This window comes from Gorilla gorilla, chromosome 3 (assembly GCF_029281585.2).
Source record: "Gorilla gorilla gorilla isolate KB3781 chromosome 3, NHGRI_mGorGor1-v2.1_pri, whole genome shotgun sequence".
NCBI lineage: Eukaryota > Metazoa > Chordata > Mammalia > Primates > Hominidae > Gorilla > Gorilla gorilla.
In genome coordinates, this window is record NC_073227.2 from 179,213,596 (window position 1) to 179,238,413 (window position 24,818).

General features: G+C 37.6%; 1 protein-coding gene and 1 long non-coding RNA gene across 4 annotated transcripts in view; one reads left to right on the forward strand and one right to left on the reverse strand.

Annotated features, from left to right (window-relative positions):
• Positions 1–4,373: 4,373 nt before the first annotated feature.
• LOC129533075 (uncharacterized) lies at positions 4,374–6,617 on the reverse strand. The gene is made up of 3 exons (XR_008679104.2): positions 6,564–6,617; positions 5,447–5,581; positions 4,374–4,474 (listed from the first exon to the last, which is right to left on the reverse strand). It is a non-coding gene; the product is annotated as an uncharacterized lncRNA (long non-coding RNA).
• The window catches only part of TMEM144 (transmembrane protein 144), a 54,858-nt gene continuing 35,615 nt past the window's right edge, over positions 5,576–24,818 (forward strand). Inside the window, exons 1-8 of one of the 3 annotated variants that reach the window (XM_004040568.5) lie at positions 5,576–6,821; positions 8,770–8,835; positions 15,278–15,704; positions 16,571–16,692; positions 17,727–17,895; positions 20,286–20,408; positions 22,416–22,515; positions 24,410–24,490. In XM_004040568.5, coding sequence (XP_004040616.3) covers positions 17,787–17,895; positions 20,286–20,408; positions 22,416–22,515; positions 24,410–24,490 — 413 coding nt within the window. In that variant the 5' untranslated portion in view covers positions 5,576–6,821; positions 8,770–8,835; positions 15,278–15,704; positions 16,571–16,692; positions 17,727–17,786. Of the gene's footprint in view, positions 6,822–8,769; positions 8,836–15,277; positions 15,705–16,570; positions 16,693–17,029; positions 17,339–17,726; positions 17,896–20,285; positions 20,409–22,415; positions 22,516–24,409; positions 24,491–24,818 lie in introns of those variants that run through there. The other 2 variants (XM_063705621.1, XM_031010362.3) reach the window with 2 other exon arrangements.

The window sequence follows — 24,818 nt, forward strand, 5'->3', positions numbered from 1 at the left end:
AATGAAGATGACACAGCAGTGACATACATAGGTGGGATACATAGGTGAGAACTGATGCTGAGACCTAAACACCAAGAGAGAAGTTAAGCATGCTTAGCAAAAATTCAGAAAGGGTCCTGTACACATCACCAAGAAATTTTTTAAGTTTATTCTAAAGGCAATGGGTGCCAAGAGAAAATACCATTCAGGGAAATGACATGATGATTTACTTTTACAGTAGTGTGGAAGATAGAATGCAAATAAGCAAGACCGAAAGTAAGTGAACTAATTAAGGAGGCATATCATGCAAAAGATGATGAGAGTGTGAACAATGGCTGTGACAATAGGAATGGAATAGTGAGGCTGATTATAGAGCTATTTTAGAGTTAGAACTGACATAGCAGGATATCTGGATATGGATATCTATTGAATATAGAAGGAATAGGCAGAAATTAAGAATAATTCCCACATTTTTTACTATGGAGAGTGAAAGACAGAGAAAACTTGAGGAGGATTCCCACATTTTTAGCTAGAATGATTCAGTAAGCAGTGTCATTCAGGGAGATAGGAATCTAAGAAGAAAAAGAGAGACGGGAAAATGTGTGTTCATCAGGACTCTTGATTGCAAATGAGAGGAAACTCAGCTGCCTTAGGCAAAAAATGACTTTTATTGCTGCACCGAATCCAAGAAAGAATTAAACCAACAAACAATGGTATAGTGGACTCTGGTAGCTATAGTGCTGTCTTCTCAGAATGTATTACAATATCGTTTATAGTAACTGTACCCTTCACTTCTCATGTTTTCTGTAAAGCTGTGTCTGACTCTGACTTATCCACAGACACAGAAGTAGCATATGAGCTGCGTCTAGCCAGAGTGATTGGTTCAAAGGTGGTCATGAGACCTAAACTACACCAATCAGGAGCCTTCATTAGACTTTTCCCCTAAAGCCTTTGTCTTCGGGGTCATCCTTTAGGAAGGATGAAAAGACACTGGAGCAGCTTGCAGCCATCTTCTTCAGTGCCCTAGAAAAAGCATAACTGCATGAAGTCCAGTTGAGACTAATTCAAAAGCTAAAATAAGCAGAAATGGGAGATATATAAAAACAGAAAACTAACAGTCCTGAAGTGCCAGAAGCATAAATAGAGGCCTGGTTACTGCAGCTATTTGATTATATTAGCTACTTTGATGTCCTTCCCAATTATATAAGAAAATGAATACTTTTTTTCCTTCTTAGTATAGTTAGCAAGGGTATCCATAATATAAAGTACAAGATTCTTCATTAATACCTGTTGAAAGGATAGCCTACTGAGCCCCAGGAAAAACTAGATCTAGCCACCAGAATGTCACCAGAATCTAGTTATCTACCTTTCATCTGTACCTCTCTCTGGATGTCAGTTTTATTCTTTCTCACTGCAGACTGTTTTCATTCTTATAGTCGGAAATGTGACTACAAACAGCTCCCAAGTTTTACTTCTGATAGGTTTTATCTCCGAAGGGAACTGCCTTTTATTTTCTGTGCTTCCAATTTCAAATATTCTAAGGAAGGATTGTAACTGACCCATCTTGTGTTACATAATGGATCAAACAGTTGTAACTAGAGTCTTAAAATACTATGATTGGCTTAGCTTGGGCCAGGTTGACATTCCTGAACCAATCAAATGGGAGCCAGGGTGGTGGGCTCATGCAAGAAAATGGCAATGCTCATGGAAGCTGTAAAATTAGACCAGGGAGAGAAACAATTCTAAGAAGAATAGAGGTTCTATTTCCAGAAGAAGGACAAATGTAGCTATAAGTGCCTCTTGTAGGAAAGATGGTATTTTAAACATGTTGAATTTGAGACCCCATGGAGGGCCAAAAGGAGGTCAAGGAAATGTGGCCAGTTGAAATTATTACTCAAGCCTGCAAGAGAAAATTTATGCATTTATCTGATTTTGATGAAAAAGATTATTTCAGATTATAAATTTCAAATTCCATATATGATTTTACCCCAAATTTACCTAGGTCTCTAGGTTTCAAAATAAGTTTGCACATGTGAAATGATTATGCACTGTAATACAGTAGACATTGTCAATTAAGAGAAAGGGTTGTGAATCACAGAGGCAAGACCTTAGGAGAAAAAAAGTCCTGATCTATGTTTCTCCCCTATGAGGAAAGAGACAAAGCTGTGGACTAGCAGAGCCTGAAGACCCCAAGATTTTTGGTCTAAGAAACTGTAGTATTGCAACTGAGAAAGGGAAGATATGTCTAGGGCAGGTTTGGGGTAAGTTTGAGTTGTCTCTCAGACGTCCAAGTGGAGATACTGAGTAAGGTATTGGATATATGGGATTGGATTTCAGAAGAGTGATCTGGGAACTCCAAAATTAAGAGGTTAGGAATAAAAGGAAGAGCCATTCAAGGAGACTGATGAAGAAGCTTTGAGAGTAAAGGAGAATAACCAAGATAATGTGGTGTTCTAGCAGCCATGTGAATGCAAAACCTGAAAGAGAAGGGAAAAATCAATTGTGACAGATGCTGCTGAAGAGTGACACAAATAACGACAGAGAATTAACCATTAGATTTAGCAAACTGGCTGCCACTGGTGATTTTGACAGTTTCTATGCAGTAAGAAGAGCAAAAGGCAAGAGTTACACTTTAGCCACAAATGCCAGCCGACAAGGCAGAAATTAGATGGGTCATTGTCCTGGAAACTAGAGGATTTATGAGACATAGCATCTAACATCTTAGGACTCTGATTCATCTATGTTCATAATGCCCTGAAAGCCCCACCCCTTCCCTCAGACACAGGGACACTACCTGAGGGAGATAACTCGGGGGTTGGAGGGCTGTGTAATAAACTAAGCATTGTTTGTGTTTTACTTTTTGCCAAGGCAGACTATTGATAAAGCTTCTGCCTAAATTAACAGATCAAACTAAGCTTTAAATCAAAGTTAATGTTTTTTCTTCTTACCAGCAGGTGTAGAGAAAGAAAAAATCAACTATGACAAAACTAATAAAACTATATTTTATCCTCATGTTGGATGTGTTACCTGTGTTAAATCTTTAACCCTCATGTGGGTCAAATTTTTCTTATGTTTTCACTAGTAAACTTCCCATATCAATTCATAGCTTATGCTTGATAATTTTTTCAAGCATATCTGATTTTTTCTTACAATCATTAATATTTGACAACTGTTAAGCTATATCTTACTGGTGATTTTGGTTCATGAAATTGAATAATATCCAGGTAAAATCCTAAAGGCAAAAATCAGGATACGTTTGAAAATGGGTCATCCACCTGAAAAGTAGAAGAATAATGGGAAGAGAGTCAAAATGAGAGGACTCAGGAGCTAGAAACAAAAAAAGAGAGAGAGAGAGAGAAGGGGTAGTGGATGAAGCAGGCTTAGATAATTTTTGAAAGTGCATGTAAAAAGACACATTACAGTTTTCACCTTCTACAGATACTTATTTGCATGTGTATTTCAGATCTCATTAAAGTTTCAGAATAAGGTGCATATCTCACAATATTTTGGAAAGCATATTAAGAACTAATAACACAAGCACTGAAATCAGAGAAAATTTGGTTTAAGAACTAGCACTACCATTTATTAGCCACATGAATCTGAGCAAGTTACTCTTTGAGACTCAGAATCCTCATTCATAAAATGGAGAAAATAATAGTATGTAACTCACCAAGCTGTTCTAAGAATTGAACAAGATAATGCAGATAAGGCTCTTTTTGCAGTGCCTTCCCAAATAAAGGCTCAATAATTATTAGTAGTTATGGTTAGTGTTATTATAGATCATTGAGAAGTCTTTCTTTAGAAGCCTTTTCCATCAGTACCTTTTTTTTCTTACTTATTTCTCCAGCCCTCTTAGGGCCCTTGAAGAATCTCATCAATGATACTCTCACCTGCACCTTCAATTACCTTTCTCCTCTGTATTTTCACCACAGGTATTATGCCAACTCTCACCCTGTGAATCCACTGACTGGGGAACATTGTTTAAGAAAATCACACGGCTGTGCCAACAAGCAAGGTAGGAATGGCCATGTGGTGACCTGTGGGCTGAAGTTAAGTGTTGTGGTTTGATCATTGTGTAAGGTAGAATCAGAGCTGGATCTCAAAGAATGTTGACTTCATTTCTTCTTCCTTTTTTTTTAATTAGTTGATTTGTTTGGTATATTTATTTACTTATATATTTTTTGCTTTGGGTTTTGGTTTTGTTTGCTTTAAGTTTTGGGAATTCCTTACAGGAGACACGGCACAGAAGACAGAGGCAGAAGCAGCTTTACTGAAAAACAGAGAATGAGCAGAACGACTTCAAATCCCATATGGCACCACAGTGAGAAGTAACTTCCTCTGAGTTTCTCAGAGAACCCAACAATGTCCTGCTCCCTTGGGGAGCTGCAGCCATGGGCACATGGGAATAGGGCTTCCACCAAGAGTCCCGTCAGTCACAGCAACAGGAGGTCTTCCTCAGACAACTTTGATGATAGTGGTTGTTAGCCAGAGCAAGCTAGAACCAGAAAGAAAAACTATGAAGATGCCACAGTGGGAGTCTGAGCACCTTGAGGCCTCCTGTTGGAAACTGGCAAACCTAACTGTGGGACACTTGGATGCTGAGTTCTGGTAAACATGCTGTGGGAGGCACGGTAATTTAGTCATTAACATTTAAAAATGATCTAATTCTATATACATACTCTGTTGAAGACTTCTTCCAACCACCTTGTATTATAAATTTAAAATATGAAATACAAACTCTTTATGTGTCTTGACTCAGATTACCTAGGAAGAGACAGTGACCTATTCGTCAATGTTTAGAATTAGAGTAAGTTGTAGAATGTAGTCTGAGAAAATTACTTGGACCAAGAAAGCAATGTCCCTGACATTCATCAATCTAGAACCAGAGCTGCAGATTAAGCTAGGTGCAAATTTATCAGAAAACAATATTTTTCCCAAATACATATTGCAGCCATAAAATGCCCTAAAAACCCAGTTCCTAGAGGGACTATTGCTTACTTACTGAGAAACTGTATTCTCTGAAATCATAGACTATGAGATGCATTGCTGTTTAAAATTATTGCAATAAGAATGAAACATCTCACTCTTATCTGGAGGAGTTAAGTCATTGTGATCAGTGAAGCCTTGATTTAAGCTCCTGTGCAAAGCTTCAGAGAATGGGTCTCAGGACACAACATTTGACATCTATTTTGACTTCATTTCCAAGAAAACAGGACTGCTATGGTTTGAATGTTTGTCTCCCCCAAACGAAGGTGTTGGAGGTGGGGCCTAATGGGAGATGTTTGGGTTATCAGGGTGGATCCCTCATGAATAGATTAATGCTCTCCCTGGGGTAGGGAACAGTGAGTGAGTTCTTGCTTTATTCATTCTCAAGAGAGCTGGTTGTTAAATAGAGCCTGGTGCCTCCCTCCTCCCTCCTTGCTTTCTCTCTCACCGTATGATCTTGGCACATTACACCTCCCCTCACCTTCTGCCATGAGTGGAAGCAGCCTGAGCCTCTCACCAGGAGCAGATGCTGGTGCCATGCTTCTTGTACAGCCCACAGAGCAGTGAGCCAAATAAACCTCTTTTCCTTAGATATTGCGCAGCCTCAGATGTTCCTCTAGAGCAACACAAAATGGACTAAGACAAGAACCATAGGTCCATTTCACAGTACAGAGCTGAGGTTGACCCCTTTTATACACAACCATACTTTCTTAGAGCCCATAGAACATCATTTCATTTACATCACACCTAAATTCCACTCTTTAGCAAAATCCTATGTTAACTCTATATTTTCCTTTGTTTGATGAGATACCCCACAATTGCTCTGTTGTGCAGTCCCCACACTGCAATGAGTCAGTAAACTCAATTGGTTTGTTTACAGGTTGTCCCTGGTGGTTTTAGGCTGATTGGGCTAAGACAAACCACGTCTTATTTTTTAAATGTCTCCTTTAAGCAAATGTTATTATCTGTATTTTACTCTATTCCATAAGCAGAAGTAACAAAGTAGTCTAATTGCACCAAAAGATGCTTATAGCATAAAACTTTCTATGCTGTAAACATAGAAAGTACTTGAAATCAAAAAGAAAAAATTACTGTCCTTAAAATGAAAAAAAATATACACACAGAGTTGGGGTTTTTTCACTTTACTAAAGCTCAGGCTGTGCTTCTTACAACAGAACAATGATCAAAACTACAGCTTTTTTTCCTCCTTTATAATATGACCAAACAAGGGTTAGTGGCAATGAGCACTGCATCACTTAAAAGATACTGAAAAACTTGAAATACTGATGAACCTCTAACAAACACCTTCTTCCCAATCCTCACTCTTGACCTATGACCTTGTTTCCTTTTCACTGAGAAACAGAGACAAAATTAGATGAGAATGTGTACAAGCTCTCACCATAAGGTCTTCCTACCTCCTCTAACTGCACCTATCTACTATTACTATCAAAGATCCCTCTGTGTCCCTAACAAAGGCTATTTCCTCTCCTTTTGCACTAAATTCCATATACTCATGCCTATGGGGAGACATTGTTCCAGTAATTATCTCCTTTCCTTTGCTTGGGTCAGCCTCTAGGATGGCCCCCCATGATCCCCACCTCCTGGTATCCACGCCATGATGCAATCTGCTTACAGTCTAAATCAGGATGAACCGTGTGACTCATAGAACACTGCAGAAGGGATGATGTGTGACTTCAGATGCAAAGTCATAAAGGACAAGGACACAACCACCTTCTTGGATTTCTCACTCTGTGGAAGGGCAGTGACATTCCATGAGACAAGCAGTCCTGTGGTGAGGCCCATGTCAAGAAGGCCTGAGATCTCCCACCATCAGCTACAGCCAATTTGTCAGTCATGTGAGTAAACCACCTGGGACGTGAATCCTCTTGACTTAACCACCTCTTCAGGTGGCCAGAGCCCTAGCCCAGGTCTGACTGCAACCTGATGAGAAACCCTGAGTAGGAAGCCCTGCTTGAGCTGCTCCCAAATTATTGATCCACAGACACTATGAGAGATAATACATACTTAGTGTTCTTTTAACCCACTACATTTTGGTTGGCTGTATTTATTACCCTGTAACAGATGACTAATACATCTCCTGTGATCAAAACACTTCAGAGGTTCCCCATTTCTCTCAGAGAAATACCCAAAGTCCATAAGGCCCGTGAGGACCCTCACATTCTTCCCACCCCCATTACCTCTCTAACTCCATTTTCTACCACTCTCCTTTCCACCTCAACCACAGCTACAGTGACTTCTTTGCCCTTTCTCAAATCTGCCTCAGGGCCTCTGTACTGGACACTCTCTCCCCACTCCCACTCTCTCCTCCAGGCCTTCACTGAAATGTCTCCCTCTCAGTGAGGACTTCCTTTCCTAAACTGCAGTACCTCCAACCTTCACACACACACACACACACACACACACACACACACACACACACAGAGTCTCTAGTCTTCCTAGCTCCTTAATTTTTTTTTCCTTAGCACATATCACTATTTCATGTACTATATTTGTCATCTATTATCTGGTTTCCCTTTCTCAGATGTAAGCTAAGTTGGTGCAGGGGTTTTTGTCTGTTCCCAATGTCTAGAAGAGTGTCTGGTTTACAGTAGACACTCCATGAAATTTGTCAAATGAATACACCAGTGTTAAGAGTATAAGAGTGTAATAGTACCTTTAAAAATGCCTCAAAGATAAATCTTTTGATTTATCTTTATTTTTAGATCTCTACCCCCACTTTAGCCACTTCTAAAATTTACTACTAGAAAAACCTTTTCTTTCCTGAAGAACTGTCTCACAAAAATAGCAGTTAAATAGGAAGCTATCCTAACCCACTGTTTGCCTTTTCCCTTGTGAAACTCAGACCAAAATTGAAAGTCATCTATAGTAACTATGTGTTCTTGGCATCTAAACTCTGTTTTGTTTCATCTTGACTTTCTTAATTTCCTAGGTTTTTTCTTTTGTTCCTATTATTTTATTGTTTTTATTCTATATTGCTTCAAAGACTTTATGAAATTAAGTAAATTATAAATACAAATATAAGTAAGTATACTAGTCTTTTCTTAAGCTCACAACAAATTATTACAGGTATCTTTGATTCAGTTTACTATAATTACAGAATTGTAAACTTTTCAAGGAATAAATCTTTAAAATCAACAAAGGTAATATTTTTATTATTTATTGGGATATTCTTTTTTTTTCTTTTTTTTTTTTTTTTTTGAGACAGAGTATCGCTTTGTCACCCAGGTTGGAGTGCAGTGGCTCAATCTCAGCTCACCTCCCAGTTTCAAGCGATTCTCCTGCCTCAGCCTCCCAAGCAGCTGGGATTACAGGCGCCGCCACCACGCTCAGCTAATTTTTGGTATTTTTAGTAGACATGCAGTTTCACCGTGTTGGTCAGGCTGGTCTTGAACTCCTGACCTCAAGTGATCTACCCACCTCGGCTTCCCAAACTGCTGGGATTACAGGCATAAGCCACTGTGCCCAGCCTGGGGTATTCTTATTGTAAAACATTTTACACGAAAAATATACTTTGAATCAGGAGAGAAACATTTCAACACAGCATCATTATTTCTCAGTAAAATGGCACATTTTTCCTAATTTCAGATTATTCTTGGAAAATTTTGTTTGCTTCTATGATATAATAAAATTCTGCTTGACAATTATGTGTTAAATTGATTCCTTCTCCATTTCCAAAAAACAGAGGAAGGGTTATTTTAAACAATAAAGTGGTTGATTATGTTATCCAATGAATCAGCAGGTTTTTTTCTGCCTTCACCAGTCATCATTTCTCATTATACACAGAGATCCTCAAAATGAGCAGCAGATACACTCAGTCTGTAGGATCATTTAGCAACTCGGGGAAGGAGGGTAAGTAGCCTAGATTTTTTTAAAGTTCCCACACCCAAACATCTCAAAAGATCATAAAAAGATAAACAAGTGTTCAGAGATTAAATATGGAAAATATTGGTATTGGTTTTGATTCTACAGACAAAAATAAAATACCACTTGGCAGTAGATTTCTCACTTTTTAAGTATTCTTGTATTTGGTGAATGGGTAAAAAGATAGTCAAATGAGTTAAATATACATTTAAATAAATGGGCAAATATGTATTATCGATTATCAGTTATCAACCCCATCAATTATTTCATCATATCTAAATATATATAATATGTATTCCTCAGCCTGTGAAGTAAACCAACCCCATAAATAATCTCATTGTATTTAAATATCTATTTAATATATAAATATTCTACATTAATATATTTAATATTTAATATGTTGGTCAATATTAAATATGTTTAATAAAGACATATTTAATAAATAATATATTTATATTTCATGTTTGTATACAATATTAAATATATAAATATATATGCAAATATGATAAGATCATTTAGGGGGTTGGTTTCCTTCACCAGGCTGAGAAAATAGTTTAACTGCCATAAAATAATCACAAATTTAAAATAAAGACATTTTCGCACACCATTTTCAGAGCAGTTTTAGATTTATGAAAAAATCGAGGAGATAGGAATAGAGTTCTCATATAACCCCTCTCTACTCTCTCACAGTTCTCCTATTAGTAACATCTGCGTTTGAGTTGTACATTTCTTACAGTTGATGAACCAATATTGGTACATTATTATGAACTAAAGTCCATTGTTTACATTAGAGTGCACTCTGTATGTTGTATAGCTCTATGGGTTCTGACACATGCAAAAGGCCCCAGATGTAGTGTATCTAGGTTAATGTTCTATACGAGCTTGAGAAGAATGTGTATTTTGCTGCAGTTGAATGAGATGTAACTATCAATTAAACCCAGGTGATGATGGTACTGTTCACTTCTATTATATTCTTACTGATTTTCTGCCTGTTCGATTTGCCAATTACTAATAGAGGAATACTGAAGACCCCAACTGCAATAATCTATTTGTGTCTATTTCTCCTTGCAGTTTTACCAGTTTTTGCCTTACCTATTTTGACACTCTGTTGTGAGGTGCATACACAGGATTGTTATGGCTTATTGGACAGCTGGCCCCTTTATCATTATGTAATGGCCTTCTTTATTCCTAATAATTTCCTTGTCTGAAGTTTGCTTTGTCTGAAGTTAAAATAGTTATTCTAGCTTTCCTTTAATCAGTGTTAGAAAAATATATTTTGTTGGGCGTGGTGGCTCATGCTGTAATCTCAGCACTTTGGGAGGCTGAAGGAGGAAGGTCTCTTGAGTTCAGGAGTTCAAGACCAGCCTGGGCAACATAGTGAAACCTCATCTCTACAAAAAATTAAAAATTAGCTTGTTGTGGTGGCACATGCCTGCAGTCCCAGCTACTCAACAGACTGAGGTGGGAGGATCACTTGAGCTCAGGAGTTCGCGACTGCAGTGTGCCATGACTGTGCCACTGTACTCCAGCCTGGGTGATAGAGTGAGACCCTGTTTCAAAGGTTAACAAAAAAAAAGGAAAGAAAAGAAAAATATAACTTTCTCCATTCCTTTTGTGTCTTTATAATTAACATGGATTTCTGGTAAACAACGTAGAGTTGATGCCTGTATTTTATTCAGTCAGTCGTTGTCTTTTAATTGGTAGACCATTTATATTTAGTGATTCTTGATAGAGTTGGATTAATATTTCCCGTATATTAATTGTTTTCTGTTTGTTGCCCTTGTAATTATTTCCCTTTTTTGTCCTCCCCTCTTCATATGGTTTGGCTCTGTGCCCCTACCCAAATCTCACGTGGAATTGTAATCCCCATAATCCCCACCTGTTGAGAGAGGGACTTGGTGGGAGGTGATTGGGTCATGTGGGTGGTTTCCCCCATGCTGTTCTCGTGATAGTGAGTGAGTTCTCATAAGATCTGATGGTTTTATAAGGGGCTCTTCCCCCTTTGCTTCCTCTCACCTGCTGCCGTGTACAACATGCCTTTGCTTCTCCTTCACCTTCTGCCATGATTCTCAGCTTCCTGAGGCCTCCCCAGCCATGCAGAACTGTGAGTCAAACCTCTTTCCTTTATAAATTACCCAGCCTCAGGTAGTATCTTTATAGCAGTCTGCAAATAGACTGATATACCTCTTTTGCTCCCTTTTCTAGTTTTAATTGAGCATTTTACATGATTCTATTTTCTCTCCTCTCTTAGCATATCAATTATACTTAAAAATATGTTTTTAGAAATTGTCCTAGAGTTTGCAGTACACATTTACAACTAAGTCCACTTTTCAATAACACTATACCATTTCACAGGTAGTGCAGGTACTGTATAAAAGATTATTCCCAGTGCCTCTCTCCTGTTCCTTAAAGCATTGCTGTCATTTATTTCATTTATTCATAAACTAATATCACCCAATATATTACTGATATTATTATTTTGAAGTTATCTATGCGATCAATTAAGAATAAGAAACAAATTATAGGTTGGTGGATTTTTCTTTCAACACTCTAAATATTTCACTCTACTCTCTTTTTGCTTGCATGGTGTCTGAGAAGTCTGATTAATTCTCATCCTTGTTCCTTATAAGTAAGGTGATAGTTTTTCCTCTGACTCCTTTCAATATTTTCTCTTTGTTTATTTTCCACAATTTGTATACAATATGCCTACATGTAGTTTTTTTAAAATTTATCTTGCTTGGTGTTATCTGATCTTCCTGGATCTGTGGTTTGATGTCTGTTATTAATTTTAGAAAGTTGTCCACCATTATTAGATACCTAGATATCTATTATTTATGTATCTTCTGCTGCTTTCTTTCTTTTCCTTCTGGTATTGCTATTACCTGTATTTTATGCCTTTTGTAATTTTCATACAGTTCTTGGAAATTGTGTTTCTTTTTCCTATTCTGTTTTCTGTTTCCATTTAAGTTTGGGAAGTTTCAACTGACATACCTTCAAGCTCACTGATTCTTTTGCAGCTATCAAAAGTGATTCTCTTTTCTATGTAGTATTTTTTGTTCTCTAACATTTCCTTTTGATTCTCTGAGTTTTCATCTTTCTGTTTATTTGTTCTTGCACTTTTCCCAGTTGATCTCTTAGCATATTAGTCATAGCATATTTTAAATTTCCAGTCTCATAATTCCCAAATCCCTGCCATATCTGAATCTGGTTCTGAGGCTTGCTTTGACATTTCAGAGCTGTGTTTTTTCTTGCCTTTTAGCATGCCTTATAATTGTTCATTGAAAGTGAGGCATGATGTATCAGATAATAGAAAACAAGATAAGTAGACCTTTAGTTTTTATGTGTATTGGGCCAGAAGTTAGACTGTGCTTAATGGTTGTTGTAGCTGTAAGTATCAGAGGCTTCTATTTTCTCTAATATCTTTCTTTTTGTCTCCCCTATTTGTTGTCTTTGGGTTTTCTTAGAGACTCATTTTTAAGCAGAGTCTGTGTCTTGCAACTCTCTCTAGTTGTGATCCACAGTTATTATACCAAAACACTATTTATGTGGTCGTAAGATATTGGAGAGTTGATACATTCTATAATGTTATGATAAAATCTCTATTTTTTAATTCTTATTTCTTTTTAAACAATTTTAGATTCAGGAGGCACATGTGCAGGTTTCCTACATGGATAGATTCTGTAATGGTGAGGTTTGGGCTTCTAGTAAACCCATCACCCAAATAGTAAACATTACAGCCAATAGATAATTTTCAATCTGCTCTCCTCTCCCACCTTTCCCTGTTTTGGAGTCCCTAGCATCTATTATTTTACCTTTATGTCCATGTGTACCCATTGTTTAGCTCCCACTTATAAGTGAGAACATGCAGTACTTGATTTTCTGTCTGAGTTATTTCACTTAGGATAATGGCCTCTAGCTCCATTCATGTTGCTGCAAAGGACATGATTTCACTCCTTTTTATGGCTGCATAATATTCCATAGTTTATATATACCACATTTTCTTTATCCAATCAACTACTGATGGACACTTAGGATGATTCCTAATTGTGAATAGTACCCCAATAAATATATGAGTGCCAGTGTCATTGATTATAACAATTTCTTTTCCTTCAAGTAGATACCCAATAGTGGGACTGCTGGGCCAAATGGTACTTCTATTTTCAGTTATTTGAGAAATCCCCATACTGTTTTCCGTAGGGGTTTTACTAGTTTACATTGTCATTAACAGTATATACGCATTCCCTTTTCTCTGTATCTTTGCCAACATCTAAAACTCTGTTTTCTAGTTGTCCAGAATCCCTGAGCTGTGAACTTCATAAGGGTTTCTTCTTTTGTTTTTCTCCTTATGTGAGAAAGAAAGTGTAGAAGGTGTTCAAACTGTCTAGTTGCCTTTTCTCTAATTCAGATAAAGCTCTGGGGTAAAGTTTACCTTGAGGACAGGCTTTTGTTTCTGAGTATATTTCAAATAGTTATTGTTTTCCTCCCACATGCCAGAAAAAAGAGGAAACTTTTGTCCTGTCTTCTGAAAGTAAAACTCATTAATGTGTGGATGCTCCCATATGAATGACTCCCACTGTCTCTGAGTTTTCAACTCTCAAGTTAGTCCACACTCAGCCTTCAGCAATAGGCCAAATACTGTATAAATGACCCCCTATCCTTTACTGGCTCCAGTGGCTTTTGCTGTCCTGATAAGCTGTAATTCTCCGTATTCACCTATTTCTTCAGTTTGCAAAGAGGTGGCATGTCCTATGACATCAATTCTCTGCAGATCTAAAAAGAGTAGTTGATTTTTGATTTGCTCATTTTTTTCTTGTTGTGATGATGGAAGTGGAGACTTTCACACCTTTCAAATGTCAGAGCAGAAACCAGAAGTCCTAGTAATAATGTTTTATATATATATATATATATATATATATATATATGTATCTTTTGACCACATAAAAGGGGGAGGTGCACAGGTCTTATTATTATCATTTTACATATAAGAAAACTAAGGTTTAAAGAGATTAAATGAGTTTCCATGAGAAATATTGCTAACAGACGAAGCCAAAGTCAGAACCTGGATCTTCTAGTGTCTGCCAGGACTCTTCCAATACAGACCATTCTGTTTAGGCATTCATGTATATGAAACAATTTGAAAGAAAAATTTTAGTTTAAGAATAGAGTCATCCATGTTTGGATTTGCTCTGTGGCATAATGTAAAAGGCAATGGCCTAGCATATCCCTAATGAATCTTCTCAGGCCTAATTCAGCCCCCAACTCACTTTTAGACTTTAGAAATTCTCAGCAAATGCTGACACAAGCTTCAGTTTCTCCATGTGAGTGAAGCAAGAATAAACCACATGATCTTGTGACCATGAAGTGAAACAATTCTAGGTTGGATTTAGGCCCTATATTTTTGGAAGCAAGTTTGTGTATGTGTGTGTGTCTTAGGTGTGCATGTGTGGAAAGGGGAACTGATTTCTTCAAAATCTTTCTGAACTGCTAAATTAATCCTCTTCCTTAAGTGAAAAAGCTTTGCTGCTTTAATCCTTTAAATGAAATGTTATTTTGCCTTCCCATCTGCTCATCTGACATGATAGTCTATGAATGTGATTAATGTTTAAGGCAGAACTTCCTTCTAGGAAATGTCATCTTTTAACAGTCCTTGTGTTTTCTCCTTCCTGTGAATGCTACACCCATTACCAACCGCTGGATGGTCTCGGGTTAAATAGCACTTCCTCAGAGAAGGCTTCTTTGAACTCAGACTAGCACAGAACCTACACTTCCCCTTTCCAACTTAAAGTTTGCATCCTTCGGTGTATGCGAACCCACATGAAGAGATGTTTTTTTTTTGTTTTGTTTTTGTTTTGAGAGGACTCCCTCACTTTGGGAGGGCGAGGCGGGCGGATCACCTGAGGTCAGGAGATCGAGACCATCCTGGCTAACATGGTGAAACCCCGTCTCTACTAAAAATACAAAAAAATTAGCCAGGTGTGGTGGTGGGTGCCTGTAGTCCCAGCTACTCAGGAGGCTGAGGCAGGAGAATCGCTTGAACCCAGGAGGCGGAGGTTGCAGGGAGCCGAGATTGCACCACTGCACTCCAGCTTGGACGAGAGCGAGACTCCGTCTTAAAAATAAAAAAAAAAAATACAGATAAATGGCCTGTACAGATAAATGGCTTAGGTGCATCTATAAAGAATCAGTGATTACAAGTGAAATCTTGTAATGTCACAAGAAATGTTAATGACGTCAGTGGTGCAGATGAATTTCTTAATACCAAGTGGAAAAATTCACTTGAGATAATCTTTTACAATGGTGTGAAATTCCTCAGACTTTTGTTTTATCCATAAACTGCACAAATAATACCTCCCTCTGTGACACTTAGAGAGGGTGACATGCTGAGAGTTTCCTGAATAATCACCTCTTGAAATACACAAAACTCTTCTAGTTTCCTGGTTGACCGACCCAGGGCCTGACGACTCCTTTTGAGCCACCTGACAATTCAGTCCAGCACAGCAACTGAAGGAAGGCGTTCCCCAACCTGCTGTCCTATGAAGGCCTCTAGGTCACCGGTGCTAAAGCCCTCCTTTCTCCACCCTCCTTAAGTGGAGGTAAACGTCCCAGCAGGAAGTCAAGGCTGGATTGGCGCTCTTCGCGAGCACCCTGGGAACGGGAGTCTGGGTCACGGGTGCTAGAGCCCTCCCCTCTCCTCCCGGCCGTGTATGGGAAATTGTCCCCGCAGAAAGTAAAGGCTGGCCAGGCCGCCCCCAGCACACAGAGGGAATGAGTCAGGCTCCGGCTCCACACTGGCACGTAGTGGGCGGATCGCGCCGGCGCTGAGTAGGAAGGAGCTTCTGCCGCCAGCCCGGAACGCAGTGAGTACAGCCACTCAAAGGAAAGCCAAGTCGCTTTGCAGGGGAGCGTCTCATGATTTTTCAGAGACGTGCTCATGGTTAAAAAGAAAAATCAAGGCTCGGAATAAATACATTCAAGCACTGTTAATTTTAGCCCAAAGACAGGCGGTACTTGCCTGGAGATTTGGGAAAATCAACATGAAACTAAAAATGAAATTTTAGTTGGAGTGGAGCAAGCAGTATTGATCAGAACATACCAAATACGAATTTTTTCAAAGTCTGCGTAGAAGTTTAAATTACTAGGAAAAATGTAAAGGAGAAGTATTTACTAATAAATTAAACAAAAGTAATAAAATAAAAATGAATTAATATAGTTTGACAAAATATCAGCGAACGCTGAAAAGAAAACATTAAAATAATGTTTGAGACTTTTTAGGTTTTGTGCAGGAAGAATTGGGAAAAATGTGCTGGATGGAGTGATACTGCTTTTCTTTTCCACAAAAATTTCATTATTTTAGAGAGCGGTAGAGCCTTTTCAAAGACAGTAAGTTATTGCCAATTCACAATGAAATAAGATCACATGCTCTGAAATGTACAAGAGCTGCATGCAATAAACTTCATTTATCTATAGGTAATAACTGATTGATGTTTATTCAGTAGTCGAAATGCAGCTCATGCACTCTAATTAGCACGTCAAATTATTCTCTCCGTTTCAGAGGTGTAGGGCCTTTGTGGAGCCTTCTCAATAAAATAATTTGCCACTCTTGAAGGTTAGACATTCTCTTCTATCAGTGTACACGTAAAGGTGTTGTTTTGCTTTGCTTGTTGTGAATTAAAATGGGGAGAAAATGATGTGTTAGCTATCACCCAGTCATGTGTCTTTTTAGTCATAGGTTAGCTTTTCAAGACACTTCCTGCATCTCTGACCTGTTGCACCTCTGTTATCTTGGCACCTCTGTTATCTTAGCAGCAAGCACCTGCCTCAGCTGACCCTTGAGCCATAACCCATGTAAGTCACTGCAGGGCTGAACCTCTCTTTGAGCCTAACAGTAGAATAATTATTATTTTTATTGAATAGTGTTAATGTGTCAATGTTGAAATGTGCCTCAGTGTGTCTTCCTCAACCACATCCCTATAGAGGATGTTTTCTTAATAGCAATGTGTTTTTGTTTTAAGAAAGTCCACACAATTTCAAATACACATTTTCTTTACTAAAGTTTATTGACCAGTTTTGAAGTGATCCTTGTTTTCAGTTAAACTATCTTTAATAATGGTAAATAACATATTTTGTAGGTTGTTGTATATTTAATATTCTCTGCAAGAACACATAAGGAACAATACATGGACCTTTAAATATTTGTCATTGTGAAATAAAATAACAAGGAAAGGTGATTTCAGGTGTACTTTATTCAATACATATATACGAGAAGTTATTACTATAACATTAAATTTGCGGGAAAAAAGAAACCACTGGATTATTCTGCTTCTATTCCAGAGGGCTTATTCCAAAGGGCCAGTGTGCAAAATATGAATCCAAGATGACATTGTGGAAAGACGCTGTACCTCCTGTGATAAAATTACTTTGGTGGTGCTTTTTTCTCATGTATCTCGGGAAACTAAAAATCTGAATTGTATTCAGTGGCCTTTTCCAAATGGTAACTTTATGAAAAAATGTCTAATTCTTGGTTATTTGTGGTTTTAGTCCTTTCTTCATAGAGAAGCTAAAGCTGTTAAATAAGCTTAGCAGCGTTATCCACTAAAACTTTCTGCAGTGATGGAACCTACACAGGAGAATTTTTTTTTGTAATCTACTAAAAATTTGTCTTCAGGGCTTGTTCTTTTTAAATTGTAGGCTAGTGATCAAAAATATTTGTTGATAGAATAAATTAACATGAAGTACAAACATTATATATAGTTGTGTAATATCCTATCTGCAAAAAGGAGTCTTAGCATGCTTTTGAAAAATTCAATAAATATAATATGTTAATCACAATTTGGTCACAGATTCACGTCTCAATTGTTTCATTTTTTCTTTTATTTCAGAAGCTCCTGAAAAGTACATCAAGACTAAAGTGAACCAGCTAACTCATCAAGACTGGAATCATGAGCAATAATGGAGCAGACCTAACCTTTGGTTACATCTCCTGTTTTGTAGCTATCCTTTTGTTTGGCTCAAATTTTGTGCCACTTAAAAAATTTGATACTGGTGATGGTAATTATTTTTCCTTGATTGTTAACATTATATTATTTTTAAAAATGAAGTTCCTTTTTTGGTCTTTTAAAAGTATAGCTACAAAAATAAATCATGTTGATCTTGATACCTAGTGAATAGAGCTTAAAATTAGTCATTTGACAGTGCTCATACCAGTTTGTCTGAAAGTCAGAATAGGAGAACCATTAAGGTTGTTTCATGGTAAAGCTAGGAAGGGTACAGTCAGGAAAGCTCTTGGGCCATTATATGAATGGAAGAAATTTATAGTCAGTTCTACTAATAACACTTGTTTTGAAAACATGAATCTTCAACATGATTGATATATTAGAGAACAATGTAAGCATAACAGATTTTTGGCTTGCTTATGTGCAATTTTGTCCCTGAGAAACCTCTAGATAGGCACAGAAAACTGCACCTAGATGAATAAAGATGTGTGATAATACACACAATGCACACAGACACACGTACAATCTTCAAATATCGACCAGCTCCTTTAGTTCATCACATGTGGTTATGATGTATTCCACCCAACCACATCTCCTGTCCCATCTCCTCACCCAATACCTTCACAGTAACTCGTAAGCTGCAGCCCTTTGGATGCTCACTTCCAGGAGCAAACTTCTGGTCTTTTTCAATTAAAATGCCCTATTTATTACAGCATTCATGTAATTAATCAGTTAACCAGTTAAAACTGTACTACTATTTTAATTAGGTTGAGTGTTGTTCTCCTAGCCCCATTTTCCCATTATGCTCTGTAGTTTTTACTGCATGATTTTGCATAGTGCAGTGATTTCAAGGAATGCACATGTTACATTGTAGCAGAACTGACTAATGTGAATTTTGGGGAAGGAGAAGCAAGAGTTATTTGTATTTGCCTGACTTCCATATTAAAGCCAGGAGAAGGAATTGAGATTTATGGTGAACACATGTTGGGAATTACTTCCTTGGTAGTATTTATCACCTGACAGCAGTTGTGTTATTTCCCCAATTCTTTGTCTTCGTGCACTTAGAAAATAGGATTACCTCCTATTTTCCTCCAGGGCCTTTCTTCTCTTTTCCTCTGGAGTTAGGACAAGAATGGGAACTACCCGAAGAACAAAAAAATGGGTAGAGGATCTAGCTTTTTTAGTCTTCCACAATTAGCTTTGTGATCCTGGGCAAATATTACCAGCTCTGCTGTTTTCAGTTTCTCATTTGTAAAGTGAACAACTTATAAAATGAAGTTTCTTTTCATCTCTGTGATTCTACTCTTTTTATTTTTTATTTTTCATTTTTTTGGGGAGATAGAGTCTCACTCTTTCACTGAGGATGGAGTGAAGTATCATAATCTTGGCTCACAGCAACCTCCACCTTTAGGATTCAAGTGATTCTCATGTCTCAGCCTGCCAGGTAGCTGGAACTACAGGCACACACTACCACACCCAGCTAATTTCTTATATTTATAGTAGAGACGGAATCTCAAGGGCTGGTCTCGAACTCCTGAGCTCAGGCAGTCCACCTACTTCGGCCTCCCAAAGTGCTAGGATTACAGGCCTGAGCCACCACGCCTGGCTGATTCCACTCTTTTGTCATGGAGATTAGCAGCCATCTTTTCTCTCTCCTCCATCATGAGATTGAATCCAAGAGGGGCAACAATCTTCCAAAGTTAGTGCCAGAAGTAATACATTGAGTTTTAACTGCCTCAGTATTTCTTTCAATGTCAACTATTTCCTCATCCTTTTAATCTCTAAATCCTTAATGACGCAGAAGCCTCGAAAAGGTACAGATACACCTCATCACCAGGTTATCTTCAGATAACTGGAAAATGGCAACTCAAAGTATAGAAAGCAGAGTAACCTTGACCTAGATAGCTAATTCTCAGGCATTGAACTCTAACTGTATGAGGCCTATGTGTGACCATAAATGGCTTTATTTTTATCCCAGAGGTGGCATAAATGGTCCCTGAACGTTTACTGTTGTGCTATTCCGAAGCACTTACTGCCATATTTTGGGAAGCAAGAGTACTCAGTGTGGCATCTGAATGAGAATATACACTCGGTCTTGCCATCACTCTTGGGCAGAAAATTCTTGATTTGTCTAATAGGAGAAAAAAAGAATGTTAAGCCAGAGCACACCGTGTCTAAGCCTTGGAGTCAGCCTGGGTTTAAATTCCAGCTCAACAAACTACTAGCTGTTTGGACAGGTTGCTTAATTGCAGATTCATTTTCTCTATCTTTGAGCTAGGGTTAATTATGTTGCAGAGTAGTCATAAGAATGAAATGTGCAAAGTCCATGGCATGTGGCATTTAATAAATTGTGGCCATTCCTGTAATATCACCTCATAGATATTCCTGAGCACAAATTTACTCAATTCAATTTGAACCACTAACACTGAGTTTGTTTATTTCTAGGAATGTTTCTCCAGTGGGTCCTTTGTGCTGCCATATGGTTGGTTGCCTTGGTGGTCAATCTGATATTACATTGTCCAAAGTTTTGGCCTTTTGCAATGCTTGGGGGCTGCATCTGGGCAACAGGTAATGTCTGATATAACTTATACTTTTATTATGTAACATAATGATAAAAATAATTCTCGTTCACAATAGGAGGAAATAGCGCAAACAGTGATTCTGAATAACCCTTAGTCATAGATACTAGAAATTAACTAGTTTCTTGCCTTCACATGCTCAATGAATATTTTTGGTGCCTTACCTGATTTGTTCCACCTGATTTATTCCTCTTAATGATTTATTTTTAAGTTCCTGGTAGAAAATTATTATAGTAAAAACATTTTAATTATTCTCCATCTATTCAAGCATAGCTGATATATTATTTTAATGTGTTCTGGCCTTTTTTTCTAGCATGTTTATCAGAAAATATTTATTAAATAGTAATCTCTACTAATATAATTTTTAGGACTTAACCTAATTAGGCCAATGCGAAGATACTATCATTTCAAAAGGGCTGGTTAACAGAAAAGCAAAGCAAACAAAAATCTTTCTGTTGCCTTATCAGTACCTGAAATTATATAATTAGAATTCATACCTTGGCTTGGTCAATCCAGAAATGTTTCCCTTCAATTAATATAAATACACCCCAGGAGGTCTTTTTTTCTTCAACTAAGAGAATTCCAAGTATCAATGATCTTTAGAAATAATTTGCATTAAAAGCAAATAAATGTTAAAATGTTAAAACTTTATTAAAAAAATTAAAATGAAAACTTATTTATTACCCACTTAATTTGAGTCTCTGAGGAGTTAAATGATTTAGTGAAGTTCATAAGTTAGAAGATAAAAGAGTTCGCTTTTAAATTTCCACCAGGATTTACATTATTATACCTCATTTATACCTCAGTATGATTGCTTGTCATATCTAACAGGGGGAGAGGAACAGACTAAGCATCCATCCATCCTGCAGCTCTTTATAGCCACCAGAGCATTTCTGTTCACCCAGCAGGTTCCACTGGGTGTCAGTGGGGAAAGAGTCCAATTTGAGATATGTTGCAGATGTGGATGCTATAGGTTGGAGCAACTGATAGCATATAGGACATAGCAGAATGGGAGGAGCCAATGATAATGTAGAGATTTGATTATAGGTGATTAGGAGGGTGGTGGTATTGACACATATGTGGAAATAGGAAAAAGAACATGTTTGAAAGAGAAAATGATGGGTTCAGCTTGGCACTTTCTGAGCATGAACATCCCGATGTTTCTACCATAGAGAACATCTGGTTGGAGATTTCTTCTTGATGGTTTGGAGAATAATATTAAAACCCTAAAGTAGGTCCAGGTTAGAACTGTATCACTGGGAACACGCGCCTTTAGCTGGTAGCTGAAATCATGAAATTAGGTCAAGTACCCAAAGGACAATAAAGCAAGGGGACAAATATGTTCAAGGGAAAATCTTTAGGGGGTACCTTATTCCAGAAGGAATGATGAAAAATAGTAGCCAGAGAAAGAGCTAAAGAGAAAAACAGGAGGAGAATCAAGAGATGAAGACATCATGGAATCCTAAAGAGGTAACCTTTTAAGAAGAGACTGTAGGACTTGAGACAAAAAAAAAAAAATTATGTATTTGGCCCTCAGTGACCCTCAAAACATAAGAGAATGAATGTAGAAATCCAGAAGACAAATCAGCAATCATGGAAGAGCAAATTCTGGGCCTGTTTTATGGCCAAATACTTCTGCCAGTATTTGGCCCTAGTTCAAGTCTAAAAGGATGGTCACTGATAATTTATCACTGACAGCTTCCATGAAGAATCACAGAATAGAGAGCTATGCTAAGGGTGAGAAGCCTCTGTACAATTAGGAATTCAACATTTTTCTTTGTAGACTTTTTTCCTAAGCCTAGTTCTTTTAGCAGTCATACTCATAAATTTAATGCCAAAAATGTGGTTATTTTACTTAAAAAATAAGGAACTGTGCTTTACTAAATTTGTCCAAATCCCATGCACTTCAGTTGAAGTTAGAATAAAAACTAATTCTATTTATAAATGTATTTTCTATATGGAAATAACATGTTTCTTCTGTATATTACATCTACAGGGAACATTGCTGTTGTCCCAATTATCAAAACCATTGGTTTAGGCCTTGGAATCTTAATCTGGGGATCATTTAATGCCTTAACTGGCTGGGCAAGCTCAAGGTAATTCAAGTCAAACTAGTTCAACTAAGATTTCCTGCATCCATATTCTATGTAAGGCAAGTGATTACCGAGAGGAATAACATATGATTCTTATTCTCACAGAGTTTATAGCTGGTAAAACATACACATCAAATATGCCACCTTCTATTGCTATTTGCCCTAAATTCTTAGTAAGTGATCTAGATATTTGATCAAGATATAGTGTAGCATTAAATCTGGGAAACAGAGGTAGAGAGAGAAAAAGGAAACTGATGTTTATTGTCCCTTTCTATTGTGTGACAATTTGCTGGACATGTTCTATGCATCATTCTCATCTCACTTTCACAAATATGTGAGGTAAGCACCATCTTATAAGAGAGTAGATATAAAAAGAGATTAAGTAACTTACTGTAGATCACAGAACTAAGAAGCTAGGATTCAAACCCAGGTCTTCTAGTTCCAGAGCACATATTCTTTCCTCTAGAGCAGGGTTGGCAAAGCACGGTCTGGTTTCCCAGCCATTTCTATAAATAACGTTTTATCAGAACACAGCCAAACCCATCCATTTAAGGATTGTCTATGGCTATTTTTATGTTACAGTGGCAGAGTTGAGCAGCAAGGGAATAACTGACCCACAAAGCCTAAATTATCTATGATCTGGCCTTTGAGAAAAAGTTTGCCAGTCCCAGCTCTAGCGTTGTGTTGTCCAATAGTATAGCCAGAAGCCACAGGAGGCCATTTATATTTAAATTTAAATTAATTAAAAGTTGATAAAATTAAACCTCCAGTTTTTTGGTTGCACTAGCCACATTTGATGTGCTCAGTAGCTAATATGGGGAGAGGCTACTCTTTTGTGCAGTGAAGATAGAGAACAGTCCCATCATTACACAAAGTTCTATCAGACTGGTGCCCTTGGTCAGCATTAAGATTAACATTCAAATCAATTTTGGGAAAATGAGTGGAATGTAGGGTGTTATTCTCACTTTACCTTTTGGACTCCCTTTCCACTCAAAGCATTATAACCACCTCAAAACAACAAAACAAACCAACTTACTAACTTCCAATACATTCTCTCCCATCCTTCCCCCATTCCCCACCTCCTGCTATTTTCTTTTTCTTTTCCTTCTTTTCTCCTTACCTCTTGCCCCTGGGTGGTTCTCAGTGATTCTTGGTAATGATCACGGCAATGTCAGGCAGGAAAAAAAAACTGTGGTGATGACAGAGTAGGGATATTTAACCTAGAAGTTTTTTAAAAGTCTACTCCAAATATTATACAATATTATAACCAATTAATTAACCTTCCATGAGTCAGGTGAACTACTTTTTCCTACTTCTTTTTTAGTCTTAGGAAAGAGACACTCACAAGCACTTTTATGTATACTAACTCATTTAATCTTTGTAACAAACTTATAAGGTAGGTATAATTATTATCCCATTTTAAACATGGGAGGCTGGGCACGTTGGCTAACGCCTATAATCTCAGCACTTTGGGAGATCGAGGTGGGTGGATCGCTTGATTTCAGGAATTCAAGACCAGTGAAACCCTGTCTCTACTAAAAATACAAAAATTAGCCAGGCGTGGTAACAGGCATCTGTAGTCCCAGCTACTTGGGAGGCTGAGGCAGGAGAATAGGTTGAATTCAGGAGGCAGAGGTTGCAGTGAGCCAAGATCATACCACTGTACTCCAGCCTGGGTGACAGAGCAAGCCTCCATCTCAAAAAAAAAATTTTTTTTTAATTTAAAAAAATTGGAAATTGAGGCACAGTGAAGATAATTAACTTTCCCAAAGTCACAGCTAATAAGTGAGAGAGCTAGCATTTGAACCCAGGAATCTGGCCCCGAGTCCATGCCCTTAAACATTATGGTGAAACATCTTAACAATATTTAATTTGATGTGACTTTCTGGATTTTCAGGTTTGGCTGGTTTGGATTGGATGCAGAAGAAGTATCAAATCCCCTGCTAAATTACATTGGAGCTGGGCTATCAGTAGTAAGGTACACAGTCATTTCTAGTGATTTTGCTGTTCTTCAAAACATGGAGAGTGCTTTTTTAAGGATCCTGCTATGTTTACATTTTTTAAACCTACGTTTCATAAAATCCACATGCTTGTTCCTCAGATTCTTCATTTACAATGACTGGTTTTAGAGGACAAAAAGTGCCAGATTTGGGGGCAGGAGCCCCAGCTTTAGCTCTCCAAAACTCTGAGAGCCTGGAAAATCATTTAACTGCTCTTAAGCTTAGTTTTATCATCTATAATATGTAGAAAATCATAACACATAGCTTATCAGTGAGAATCATATATTTTGCAAACTAAAATATCCT